This window comes from Anomaloglossus baeobatrachus, unplaced genomic scaffold (genome assembly GCF_048569485.1).
Source record: "Anomaloglossus baeobatrachus isolate aAnoBae1 unplaced genomic scaffold, aAnoBae1.hap1 Scaffold_2508, whole genome shotgun sequence".
Taxonomy (NCBI): domain Eukaryota; kingdom Metazoa; phylum Chordata; class Amphibia; order Anura; family Aromobatidae; genus Anomaloglossus; species Anomaloglossus baeobatrachus.
This window is the reverse complement of record NW_027442095.1, coordinates 2,429-16,916: the sequence shown is the minus strand read 5'-3', so window position 1 is coordinate 16,916 and position 14,488 is coordinate 2,429. Positions and strand designations below refer to the sequence as shown.

The following is a 14,488-nucleotide window of genomic DNA, read 5'->3' as shown; positions in this document are numbered from 1 at the left end:
GGTAACCATGCTCGCATGGTTACAAGCGCTGTCACGGAGGTGAGTACTGTACTCCCTCCCCCCCCCTTCCCCCGGCCCCCGCTCGCACGGGAGTGGTGTGGATACGTTGGTAACCATGCTCGCATGGTTACAAGCGCATCAAGGTCCTGCTGCCTGCTGCGGCGGAAGATCCACACGCACACACACAAACATACACACACATCAGATCACACTCACTCTCACACACACCTCACACACACCTCACATCACATTCACATCGCATTCACATCGCATTCACATACTCACAACATCCTGGGATATCGCTTGCTTCTCAGCCTGTTGTGACCTTCCAGGACCTGACGGAGGATCACATGGCCAGAGGCATGTGATATCTCCGGGTGTTGTGAGTATGAGCGCGTAAGTGCGACATCGTCAGTGTCTGTGTGTGTGAGTGGATGCGATCGGGTGTGTGTGAGTGGATGCGATCGGGTGTGTGTGAGTGGATGCGATCGGGTGTGTGTGAGTGGATGCGATCGGGTGTGTGTGAGTGGATGCGATCGTGTGTGTGAGTGGATGCGATCGGGTGTGTGTGAGTGGATGCGATCGGGTGTGTGAGTGTCGGCAGAGGAGCACAGCGTGCTGGAGGAGGCTGGGAGCAGAGAGGCTGATCATGGGGAAGAGGGGAAGGCTGATGCTGAAGGAGGCTGGGATGGGGAGGCTGGGAGGAAGGAGGCTGGGAGGAGAGAGGCTGAGCCTGGGGAAGGCTGGGAAGGGGAGGCTGATGCTGAGGGAGGCTGGAAGGAGAGAGTCTGATGCTGGGGGAGGCTGGAAAGAGAGAGGCTGATGCTGGTGGAGGCTGATGCTTGGGGAGGCTGATGCTGGGGGAGACTGGGAGCGGAAGGCTGATGCTGAGGGAGGCTGGGAGGGGGAGGCTGGGAGGAAGGAGGCTGGGAGGAGAGAGGCTGATCCTGGGGAAGGCTGGGAAGGGGAGGCTGATGCTGAGGGAGGCTGGAAGGAGAGAGGCTGATGCTGGGGGAGGCTGGAAGGAGAGAGGCTGATGCTGGCGGAGGCTGATGCTGGGGGAGGCTGGAAGGAGAGAGGCTGATGCTGGTGGAGGCTGATGCTTGGGGAGGCAGGGAGAGGGAGGCTGATGCTGAGGGAGGCTGGGAGGAGGGAGGCTGGGAGGAGAGAGGCTGATCCTGGGGAAGGCTGGGAAGGGGAGGCTGATGCTGAGGGAGGCTGGAAGGAGAGAGGCTGATGCTGGGGGAGGCTGGAAGGAGAGAGGCTGATGCTGGCAGAGGCTGATGCTGGGGGAGGCTGGAAGGAGAGAGGCTGATGCTGGTGGAGGCTGATGCTTGGGGAGGCTGGGAGAGGGAGGCTGATGCTGAGGGAGGCTGGGAGGAGAGAGGCTGGGAGGAGAGAGGCTGATCCTGGGGAAGGCTGGGAAGGGGAGGCTGATGCTGAGGGAGGCTGGAAGGAGAGAGGCTGATGCTGGGGGAGGCTGGAAGGAGAGAGGCTGATGCTGGCGGAGGCTGATGCTGGGGGAGGCTGGAAGGAGAGAGGCTGATGCTGGTGGAGGCTGATGCTTGGGGAGGCTGGGAGAGGGAGGCTGATGCTGAGGGAGGCTGGGAGGAGAGAGGCTGGGAGGAGAGAGGCTGATCCTGGGGAAGGCTGGGAAGGGGAGGCTGATGCTGAGGGAGGCTGGAAGGAGAGAGGCTGATGCTGGGGGAGGCTGGAAGGAGAGAGGCTGAGGCTGGGAGGAGAGAGGCTGATGCTAGGGAAGGCTGATGCTGAGGGAGGCTGGGAGGGGAAAGCTGATGCTGGGGAAGGCTGGGAGGACGGCGGCTGGGAGGAGAGAGGCTGATCCTGGGGAAGGCTGGGAGAGGGAGGCTGATGCTGGGGGAGGCTGGAAGGAGAGAGGCTGATGCTGGCGGAAGCTGATGCTGGGGGAGGCTGGAAGGAGAGAGGCTGATGCTGGTGGAGGCTGATGCTTGGGGAGGCTGGGAGGAAGGAGGCTGGGAGGAGAGAGGCTGAACCTGGGGAAGGCTGGGAAAGGGAGGCTGATGCTGAGGGAGGCTGGAAGGAGAGAGTCTGATGCTGGGGGAGGCTGGAAAGAGAGAGGCTGATGCTGGTGGAGGCTGATGCTTGGGGAGGCTGATGCTTGGGGAGACTGGGAGCGGAAGGCTGATGCTGAGGGAGGCTGGGAGGGGGAGGCTGGGAGGAAGGAGGCTGGGAGGAGAGAGGCTGATCCTGGGGAAGGCTGGGAAGGGGAGGCTGATGCTGAGGGAGGCTGGAAGGAGAGAGGCTGATGCTGGGGGAGGCTGGAAGGAGAGAGGCTGATGCTGGCGGAGGCTGATGCTGGGGGAGGCTGGAAGGAGAGAGGCTGATGCTGGTGGAGGCTGATGCTTGGGGAGGCTGGGAGAGGGAGGCTGATGCTGAGGGAGGCTGGGAGGAGGGAGGCTGGGAGGAGAGAGGCTGATCCTGGGGAAGGCTGGGAAGGGGAGAGGCTGAGGCTGGGAGGAGAGAGGCTGATGCTAGGGAAGGCTGATGCTGAGGGAGGCTGGGAGGGGAAAGCTGATGCTGGGGAAGGCTGGGAGGACGGAGGCTGGGAGGAGAGAGGCTGATCCTGGGGAAGGCTGGGAGAGGGAGGCTGATGCTGGGGGAGGCTGGAAGGAGAGAGGCTGATGCTGGCGGAGGCTGATGCTGGGGGAGGCTGGAAGGAGAGAGGCTGATGCTGGTGGAGGCTGGGAGGAAAGAGGCTGGGAGGAGAGAGGCTGAACCTGGGGAAGGCTGGGAAAGGGAGGCTGATGCTGAGGGAGGCTGGAAGGAGAGAGTCTGATGCTGGGGGAGGCTGGAAAGAGAGAGGCTGATGCTGGTGGAGGCTGATGCTTGGGGAGGCTGATGCTGGGGGAGACTGGGAGCGGAAGGCTGATGCTGAGGGAGGCTGGGAGGGGGAGGCTGGGAGGAAGGAGGCTGGGAGGAGAGAGGCTGATCCTGGGGAAGGCTGGGAAGGGGAGGCTGATGCTGAGGGAGGCTGGAAGGAGAGAGGCTGATGCTGGGGGAGGCTGGAAGGAGAGAGGCTGATGCTGGCGGAGGCTGATGCTGGGGGAGGCTGGAAGGAGAGAGGCTGATGCTGGTGGAGGCTGATGCTTGGGGAGGATGGGAGAGGGAGGCTGATGCTGAGGGAGGCTGGGAGGAGGGAGGCTGGGAGGAGAGAGGCTGATCCTGGGGAAGGCTGGGAAGGGGAGGCTGATGCTGAGGGAGGCTGGAAGGAGAGAGGCTGATGCTGGGGGAGGCTGGAAGGAGAGAGGCTGATGCTGGCGGAGGCTGATGCTGGGGGAGGCTGGAAGGAGAGAGGCTGATGCTGGTGGAGGCTGATGCTTGGGGAGGCTGGGAGAGGGAGGCTGATGCTGAGGGAGGCTGGGAGGAGGGAGGCTGGGAGGAGAGAGGCTGATCCTGGGGAAGGCTGGGAAGGGGAGGCTGATGCTGAGGGAGGCTGGAAGGAGAGAGGCTGATGCTGGGGGAGGCTGGAAGGAGAGAGGCTGAGGCTGGGAGGAGAGAGGCTGATGCTAGGGAAGGCTGATGCTGAGGGAGGCTGGGAGGGAAAGCTGATGCTGGGGAAGGCTGGGAAGGGGAGGCTGATGCTGAGGGAGGCTGGAAGTAGAGAGGCTGATGCTGGGGGAGGCTGGAAGGAGAGAGGCTGATGCTGGCGGAGGCTGATGCTGGGGGAGGCTGGAAGGAGAGAGGCTGATGCTGGTGGAGGCTGATGCTTGGGGAGGCTGGGAGAGGGAGGCTGATGCTGAGGGAGGCTGGGAGGAGGAAGGCTGGGAGGGGTAGGTTGAGAGAAGAGAGGCTGATGCTGGGGGAGGCTGATGCTGGGTGAGGCTGGGAGGGGGAGGCTGATGCTGGGGGAGGGTGGGAGGAAGGAGGCTGGGAGGAGAGAGGCTGATGCTGGGGAAGGCTGGGAGGAGAGAGGCTGATGCTGGGGACAGAGAGGAGAGGCTGATGCTGGGAGGAGAGAGGCTGATGCTAGGATGAGAGGCTGATGCTGGGAGGAGAGAGGCTGATGCTGGGAGGAGAGAGGCTGATGCTGGGGGCAGAGAAGCTGACGCTGGGGGCAGAGAGGCTGATGCTGGTGCAGCATGGGGGATGGAGCACGATGGGGGGGTGTGCAGCATCGGGGATGGAGCATGATGGGGGGTGCGCAGCATCGGGGATGGAGCACGATGGGGAGTTCGCAGCATGGGGGATGGAGCACGTTTGGGAGTGCGCAGCATAGGGGATGGAGAACGATGGGGAATGCGCAGCATGGGGGTGCACACAGCTACACAGCAAGAGATCAACAAGCAAAAAATAAACCACCACGGTCGATTTGCATAGTTAGCCAATTTGCACTCTGGTTAGCAGCTTAACGACTTACACAGGTAACAATGGTATACAATCCTGTAACTATGGAAAGCATTTTCAAAAACGAACTAACTTCAGCTCTCCCCTCTTCACTCCCAAATTTTACCTCTGGTGCACGGAAACACCCTGGACCTGGGTGAGAACACATGAAGAAAAGGAGAAATTCCAGCAACTCCAGGAGAAAGTAGAATTTTCTTTAAAAATGGATTATTTATTGATAATAAAAATATTTCATCAAAGCAAAACAAAATGATTTTTAGTGAGGCAAGACAAAGGAGCCGTTTCCTACGCGTTTCAACCTAGATAGGTCTTAATCATGGAATGCCATGATTCCAACCTATCTACGTTGAAACGCGTAGGAAACGACTCCTCTGTCTTGCCTCACTATTTTTTGTCTTGCTTGGATGGAATATTTTTATTATCAATAAAGAATCCATTTTTAAATAAAATTCTACTTTCTCCTGGAGTTGCTGGAATCTCTCCTTTTCTTCATATCGAAAGCATTTTGGTTTGTTAGCCAATGTGTACTATGGTTACCAGCTTACCCCGGCTCACGGTACACGTGTGCGGGAGTCGGCGTACGCTGGTAACTATGGTACACATTGGGTAAATAAGCAAAGCAATTTGCATAGTTATTCCATTGTGTACCATGGTTACCAGTCTACGACAGTTTCCTGCACATTTAGATTGATGGTCTCCCGCTGTCAAACACGCTGATGCGTGCTGCACAGCCGAAGACCATCGAGCAAAAAATGAAACATCATTATTCAAAACTTTAACTCACACACACTGCTAAATACCTTGAACAAAAATCATACTTCTTGCCTGTAGTCTACCATATCATTTACCATGTCTTGCAATTTTCGTGTTTTTTTCAGATTACGTCTAGCACGATTTACACTGATTGCCTTATAATGGGGCCGAAGCGCAAGTACACCACCGACCAGGAACGAAAAGCAGCTGCAGCAAAAAGAAGGCAACTACAACGTCAAAAACAAAGGCAAATAGAACAAGAGGTCAACAGACAACGATGTGATGCCAACGCTAGCACACAGCCTCCAGAACAAGACACACGTAAACAAACTGCCTGCACAATAACCCACGAGGGTACGGCTCACACACAACAGCTACACCAAGATAATCTTCAAAAAAAGGACAACAGACAAGCCTTGGAAGTATCACCTCCCGCACTTCCACCACAACAGGAGACACCACAAGAAATTAGAAATGAAGAGGTAAGTCAGAAGAAGAAGAGAATGGACACACACAAAATACACATAGTAACTACCAAAATCATCCCCCCTCACTAACATGTCTTGCCTCCATTGGCTCCAGTTTGCATCTGCCTGCGCAGATAAATTAATGCCCCAATGCATTCTCTATAAGCCAACGCCCTCTTAGCAATGGGACAAGTACTGTCACATCAACTGCCTTATATTACAAATGGAAGCAATTAACACCTCTAAAAAGTAACGAGATTTCAACCCATCTCATGCCTTGCTGTATCGTAGCCCCCAAAGGAAGCTCACTACACAATGATAAACACTCCCACACTTCTAGAGTTTTGCGCTTTGCATACTTACCTGATCGTTTACCATAGTTACCAGTATATGCCGGTTCCATGCCCATTCAGATCGATGATCTTCCGCTGTCAAACACGCTGATGCGTGCTGCACAGCGGAACACCAACAAGCAATAAATGAACCATCATTATTCAAGACTTTACCTCATAACCACTGCTACATACCTTTCTCAAAATCCTATAAAAAAAAAAAAAACTAACATGCTGCTGAATACATACTTCTTGCCTGTAGTCTACCATATCATTTGCCATGTCTTGCAATTTTCGTGTCTTTTTCAGATTACGTCTAGCACGATTTACACTGATTGCCTTATAATGGGGCCGAAGCGCAAGTACACCACCGACCAGGAACGAAAAGCAGCTGCAGCAAAAAGAAGGCAACTACAACGTCAAAAACAAAGGCAAATAGAACAAGAGGTCAACAGACAACGATGTGATGCCAACGCTAGCACACAGCCTCCAGAACAAGACACACGTAAACAAACTGCCTGCACAATAACCCACGAGGGTACGGCTCACACACAACAGCTACACCAAGATAATCTTCAAAAAAAGGACAACAGACAAGCCTTGGAAGTATCACCTCCCGCACTTCCAACACAACAGGAGACACCACAAGAAATTAGAAATGAAGAGGTAAGTCAGAAGAAGAAGAGAATGGACACACACAAAATACACATAGTAACTACCAAAATCATCCCACCTCACTAACATGTCTTGCCTCCATTGGTTCCAGTTTGCATCTGCCTGCGCAGATAAATTAATGCCCCAATGCATTCTCTATAAGCCAACGCCCCCTTAGCAACGGGACAAGTACTGTCACATCAACTGCCTTACATTACAAATGGAGGCAACTAACAACGCAAAAAACTATCCAGATTTCTACCCATCACATACCTTGCTGTATCGTAGCCCACAAAGAAGGTCACAACACAACGATAAACACTCCCACACTCCTACAGTTTTTCCACGTGGAACACACACATAATGTAAACCATGTAGTAACATACTTTCAGCAACATTTGTAAAGACCTGCTCAGTAACACAGTGCAACATAGCTCTCACAAGTCAACTCAACACCTTCTCTCATGCACAGTACTCTAACAAAAAAATCCTTTACTTCACTCAACAGTCTAACTGTATTATTTCGTCTATCTGTCTGCCTTTTACAGCTTCACTCAAGAATACTTGACGAGCTCTGTCTTACAAGGGGGCGTAAGCGAAAATACACCAGCGAACATGATAGAAAAATAGCAGCAGCATCAATGCGACAACAACGTCGCAACATCGAGACACTTCAACAAACTACTGAAAGACAAGCCAGAGAAGCTAATTCTCAAAGACTATGTCGACACAAAGCCTCACCTAAACAAATTTCCGATAGACAAGCCCACGATGCTCAAGCTCACACACAACGTCGAAAAAAAGAGACTCTTCAACAAACTGTGGACAGAAAAGCACAAGATGCCACAGCTCACACACAACTTAGAAAACAAGAGACTCTTCAACAAACTATGGACAGACAAGCACAAGATGCCACAGCTCACACACAACGTAGAAAACAAGAGACTCTTCAACAAACTGTGGACAGACAAGCAAAAGATGCCACAGCTCACACACAACGTAGAAAACATGAGACTCTTCAACAAACTGTGGACAGACAAGCACAAGATGCTACAGCTCACACACAACGTAGAAAAAAAAGAGACTCTTCAACAAACTGTGGACAGACAAGCTCAGGATGCTACAGCTCACACACAACGTAGAAAACAAGAGACTCTTCAACAAACTGTGGACAGACAAGCACAAGATGCCACAGCTCACACACAACGTAGAAAACAAGAGACTCTTCAACAAACTGTGGACAGACAAGCACAAGATGCTACAGCTCACACACAACGTAGAAAACAAGAGACTCTTCAACAAACTGTGGACAGACAAGCACAAGATGCTACAGCTCACACACAACGTAGAAAACAAGAGACACTTCAACAAACTGTGGACAGACAAGCACAAGATGCCACAGCTCACACACAACGTAGAAAACAAGAGACACCACAACAAACTGCTGCAAGACAAGCTCAGGATGCAGAAGCCCACAGCCAACAACGGAGACAGGAATCCCCATCTTCCAAACTAAAAAGACAACAACATGATCGCCTAATTCATCACAAAAGAATGATCTACCATCTCAGCCAAACTCAACACAATATTCAACTTTTTACAGCCAGCAGAACACATAATGAAAATACAATTATTCAGCATTACTGTGGAAAGATGAATTCACTCTGCTCCAAATGCAACTCGCACAATTTTACCGATGAAAAACCAGCAGACAATCTGTTCACTCAATGCTGCCAAAAAGGGAAAATTCAGTTGCCCATACCTCAATACTCAGATCTGTTAGAGCAATTGATGAAAGGAAGTCATCCACACAGTAAAAATTTTATGGACAATATCCGAAGCATCAACAGTTCACATGCATTTGCTTCATTTGGAGCCAATATTGCACCGCCGCCAGGATTTGGCCCGTATTGTTTTAAAATTCATGGTCAAATTTACCACCGCACAGGGACACTTCATCCAGAAATGGGCCAAACTCCAAAATATGCTCAATTATACATTTTGGATCCAAATGAAGCAACAGAACAACGGCTGACTGTTCACGAAAACAAAAAGTGTAATACTGAAATGATGCATCAAATTGCACAACTTTTACAACAAATCAATCCATTTGCAGCTGCATATCGCATGCTAAAAGACGTAGAAGCCGAAGAAGAACAGAAGGCTATCACATATGGAACTTCAATGCCTTCTATTGTCATGGCCATTAAACAAGAACGTGGACAAGATCCACGGCGATACAACAAACCACGCATTAGTGAGGTCGCAGTAGTTTTCCAAAATGATGATGGAGAGCCTCCTTTTAACAGGGATATATTAGTTCATCTTCACCCAGACAAAAACAACCCTTTACTTCCTAAAACACAGCGGATTAGCATTTTGCACAGCAACCTTGATGCTCTTCTATATCCGCTTTTCTTTCCAAGAGGTGATCAAGGCTGGCATGAAAACCTACAACAACAAGGTACTACTAGAAGAATAACACAACTGCAATACTACAGTTTTCAACTCTCTGTCCGCAATCACTTTAATCCAATTTTAAACGGTGGAAAACTAACACAACAGTACTTAGTAGATGCATATGTTAAAATAGAAGCTAATCGCCTGAATTACATAAGACAAAATCAAAAAATCCTCAAAGTAGAAGACTACTGTGTTCTTCAAGAACATTTGCAACAAAAATCAATTGAAAAGGGAATACCTATTGGCAAAACAGTTATTCTACCTTCGTCATTTGAAGGAAGCCCCCGCAACATGCAACAACGTTATCAAGATGCAATGGCAATAGTCACTAAGTATGGAAAACCAGACATTTTTGTTACCATGACCTGTAATCCCAAATGGGTTGAAATCACCGAGCATCTGGAACCATGGCAACACGTAGAACATAGGCCTGACTTAGTTGCACGCATATTTCGGCTAAAACTAAAAAGCCTTTTACAAGACATCAAAAATGGCCTGTTTGGAACAGTCATAGCAATGGTTCATGTCATCGAGTTTCAAAAAAGAGGTCTACCACATGCACATATTCTCCTTATCTTAGACACCAATTCTAAGATTCACACTGAGGAAGACATCGACAACATAGTATGGGCTGAGATTCCTAACCAACAACAATATCCAGAGCTCTATGACATTGTAGTGTCTCATATGGTTCATGGTCCATGTGGAGTTCTTAATCCAGCAAGTCCATGCATGCAAAATGGAAAATGTACTAAAAAATTTCCAAAGGACTTAAAACAGCACACTGTTAAAGATTTAGATGGCTACCCATCATACCGACGACAAGATATTGAGAACATTGTTCACAAAAATAAACATATCAATAACTCATGGATAGTTCCATACAATCCATACCTACTAAAACGCTACAACTGTCACATCAACGTGGAAATCTGTGGTTCAATCAAAAGTGTTAAATATCTTTTTAAGTATATCTACAAAGGCCATGACAAAGCTAATGTCGAAATCCAACAGAAAACTCTGAACCATGATGAATCTTCAACTTTTGTAGACTCAAGATATGTCAGTGCTCCCGAAGCTGCGTGGCGAATATTTGCCTTTCCAATGCATTCACAGTCCCATGCCATTATACGATTAGCTATTCATTTACCACATCAACAACAACTTTATTTTTTTGAAGATGCTCAAGTCGAAGATGTGTCCAAAACTTTAACCACAACCTCAACATTACTAGAATGGTTTTTGCTAAACCAACGAGATAAAAATGCAAGGCAATATTTGTATCGAGAGATTCCAGAGCATTATGTTTGGAAAAAAACTTGGAATCCAAGACTACGTGGAGTAAGCACAATAATTGGACGCATGTATACTGTTAGTCTCAAAGATCAAGAAAGATATTGCCTTCGCCTCTTACTACTGCATGTCAGAGGAGCTACAAGTTATAACCATTTAAAAACCGTTCATGGAGTATTACATGATACATTTAAAGCTGCAGCTTTGGCTTTGGGACTTCTATTTGATGATACAGTTTGGAAACTTACTTTACAAGACGCAGTAACCCTACATATGCCTAAGCAACTTCGTGAATTGTTTGCCTACATTTGCGTGTTTGGCCCCCCTACAAACCCTGATCAACTTTGGACACTTTTCAAAGAAAATCTAATTGAAGATTACTGCTTACATCTTCACAACCAAACTGGTCATTGTTGCAAATGTGAAGCTTACGCCATGCAAGATGTCCAAAATATTTTATTACTACATGGAAAAACGTATGCTGACTTTAATTTGCCACACCCTGAAATACAACTTCCACAAGCTCCGCAGTATAATGAATCTTCAGAATTATTGTTAGCAACAGAGCTGAGAATCTCCTTAAATGAACAACAACAAATTGCATATGACACCATTTTAAGTGCCATTCTTAACCAAGGAAATGCGAACCCTAAATGTTTCTTTATTGACGGTCCTGGAGGAAGCGGCAAAACATACCTTTATGATGTTTTAATACATCACGTTAGAGGGTTGGGAAAAAAAGTGTTGACATCTGCTACAACAGGTATTGCAGCAAATCTATTAAACGAAGGTCGCACTATGCATTCACTATTTGGCATCCCAGTTCCAGTCAATGAAATATCCGTTTCACGAATCAAACAAGATACAGTAGCAGGAAAACTTTTACAAAATGCAAGTCTTTTAATAATTGACGAATGCACTATGGCCTCCAAATATGCTTTGACCTTAATTGACAGACTTCTACGTGAAGTAATGACCACAAAGGTAGCAGAAAAAAATGTAATTCCATTTGGTGGAAAAGTGTTTGTTATTGGGGGAGATTTTCGACAATGCCTTCCAGTTATACCAAGTGGAACAAGAACAGATATTATTGAGTCCAGCTTAAAAATGTCAGAACTTTGGAAAAACTTTACCAAACTCCAACTAATTAACAACATGCGATCTACTGATCCAGATTACAGCAAATGGCTTCTGAAACATGGTAACGGTGAACTTACCAATCAATATAACCTTGGAGAAGACATTATAGAAATACCTGAAGACATGTTATGTAAAGACTGCATTGTAACTGAGGTTTTTGGACAACGTTTGAACATTGATATTAACGACAAAAACAATGTTAACAAAGCCTCTTCCTATGCAATTCTCTGTGCCAAAAATGAAGACGTTACTCTACTAAATTCCCGTGTAATGGATCGCATGCCAGGTGAATATAAGTTGTACAAAAGTGATGATTCAATCGATGTAGATAATGAAGATGAACGTGAACATTATCCCGTTGAATTTTTAAACAGTGTAACACCATCAGGAATGCCATCCCACATACTTCAACTTAAAATTGGAACCATTGTTATGTTGCTCCGGAATCTAAATACCAAACAAGGACTATGTAATGGAACGCGCCTTATTGTGACTGGAATGTATTCACACCTTATTCAAGCAAGAGTCATCACTGGATCAGCTAAAGAAAAGGAAGTGTTAATTCCACGTATTGATATATGTCCTTCAGACACTCGCCTTCCATTTAAACTTCGCCGTCGTCAGTTTCCCCTAAAACCTGCATTTGCCATGACAATAAACAAGTCACAAGGCCAAACTCTACACCGTGTTGGCATATATCTACCTGAACCAGTTTTTGGCCATGGACAACTGTACGTTGCGTTTTCAAGAGTGACAATGAGATGCAACGTCAAAGTACAAGTTCTTGACACACCTTTACAAGGAAAGTTACTTAAAGAGAGTGAAAAGATCTTTACACAAAATGTGGTGTATAAAAATATTTTTAATTAACTTTACACTGTTCATAACCTTCTTTCATTACAAGCCATGGACATCATTAAACATTAGACTCATCTATTAAAACTGTTCATATTAATCACCGATCATAAAAATATTTAACATGAACTAAATAACCAGGAATGTTTCCACAACCTCTTTCCATAGTACCCACTTACCTCATTGTTCCCCTGCTTTCTTCCCTAATAAAATATTCTTACCCCTCCCATCCTTTCATTTTCCTCTCATACAAAAAAAATTGTAACCATTTATAGTATATGAAATATATGTATTGATAGTTTGAAACCAATTCATTATCTAATAAATTATTGAAAATAAAATTGTTTGTTCTATTTGTCATTCTTAAACCAATAAACTATTTTAAGAATACTAAATTAAAACTAACCCATCCAAACAATTTATTACATTATTATTCAATCTGCTAACAAACATACACATTCTAGACTACCCGATGCGTTAGAATCGGGCCACCTTCTAGTATATATATATATATATATCCAAAGGAGAAAGAAAGTCGCACTCCAGATGCTCACCATATCACTCAGTCTTTATTGCAGGGGAAACATGAGGGTACAAGCGGTGGGGAGGGTGAGACAAGCCATACAACGCCGGACGACGGCGTGCCGTTTCGCTAGAACTTAGCTTCCATGGGTCCAGTGCAAACTGCCATGCAGCACCGCCCTTTTAACACAAATTGTGTGGGTACTGCATTAGCAGAGTGATTTAAAATGCAAATGCAAGTATACAATTAGTAGCTGCAAAAAACAGGTGAAGACTTCAAGGGTATTAACATATCACAGTCTAATACACATATCTCTCAAAATACAATAATATACAAAAGGCGGACAGAATCACAATCCCTACAAGAACAGAACAAAATTCTGATGTACAGTACAGCGAGCACAAAAACAGTAGAAATTATTTTAAATTAGTGAAAAAAAAATAAAAAATTTCAGAGACAATGTATGCAATAATGTTAAAATGCAAAACAGTAGCTATTAATCAATGCCATGATCAGATAGTGCTAGCAAAACAAGGGTGTCACAGTCAGGATGTCATATAGTCGACATGCCAAAAAAAAAAAAAAAAGGTCTTTAAAGAAAAACTGACAAGTCGTTTCTGTCATTCAAACCTAGCGGTCCCATTGCGTTTAGATCCAGAATCAATCTGGATTCTTTTTGTAACAGCGTGCGGTGCGTGTCGCCGCCTCTGCTGCTAGGATTGACTTTAAACAGACCAGCAAAAGAAAGTAGATTGGAATTACTATTATGGCATTCCTGCATGTGTTTAATAAGTCTTGCTGAACCTATCCCTGATATTAAGGATTTGCAATGTTCCCTAAAACGGACGTAAAGGGGCCGGATAGTTTTTCCAATGTAATAAAAATTGCAGGGGCAGAATAATGCATACACTATATAAGTGGACTTGCACGATATGAAATCATTAACCCTGAGGTACTCACACCCCACTTATTACATCCCCCGTTTTATGGGCCGAACCGAAAGGACAATTCCCACATCTAAAATTACCCTTAATTTTTTTCTTGTCTAACCATGTCTTTTCCTTTGTGGGCACGAATCTATTTTTTACCAAAAGGTCGACTAAATTATGGCCTCTTCTGTAAGATACCAAGGGACCCTCTTTAACCAGGGCTCTAAGGTCTTTATCGTTTTTCAACAAATGCCAGTGTCTCTTTATGCTGGATCTCACAATGTCAAACAGAATTGTATTTGAAATTGAAGGTGCATCTATCCCCGGCGGCATTATGCGGCATTTTTCCTGGTATTTTTTTTAAAAAAAAATTTGCGAGGTCTATCACGATCATTCGTCGCCATCGCAGTCCTGTCCTGTTCTTTTGCTGGTCTGTTTAAAGTCAATCCTAGCAGCAGAGGCGGCGACACGCACCGCACGCTGTTACAAAAAGAATCCAGATTGATTCTGGATCTAAACGCAATGGGACCGCTAGGTTTGAATGACAGAAACAACTTGTCAGTTTTTCTTGAAAGACCTTTTTTTTTTTTTGGCATGTCGACTATATGACATCCTGACTGTGACACCCTTGTTTTGCTAGCACTATCTGATCATGGCGTTGATTAATAGCTACTGTTTTGCATTTTAACATTA

At 46.5% G+C, this 14,488-nt stretch overlaps 1 protein-coding gene across 1 annotated transcript; it reads left to right on the top strand.

Moving 5' to 3' along the window:
* Nucleotides 1-8,146: 8,146 nt before the first annotated feature.
* LOC142262739 (uncharacterized) lies at nt 8,147-12,262 on the top strand (the record flags this gene model as incomplete). The annotated part of the gene is made up of 1 exon (XM_075332188.1): nt 8,147-12,262. A coding segment is annotated over exon 1 (4,116 nt), but the record flags the coding sequence as incomplete, so codon positions are not given.
* Between the last annotated feature and the right edge of the window lie 2,226 nt (nt 12,263-14,488).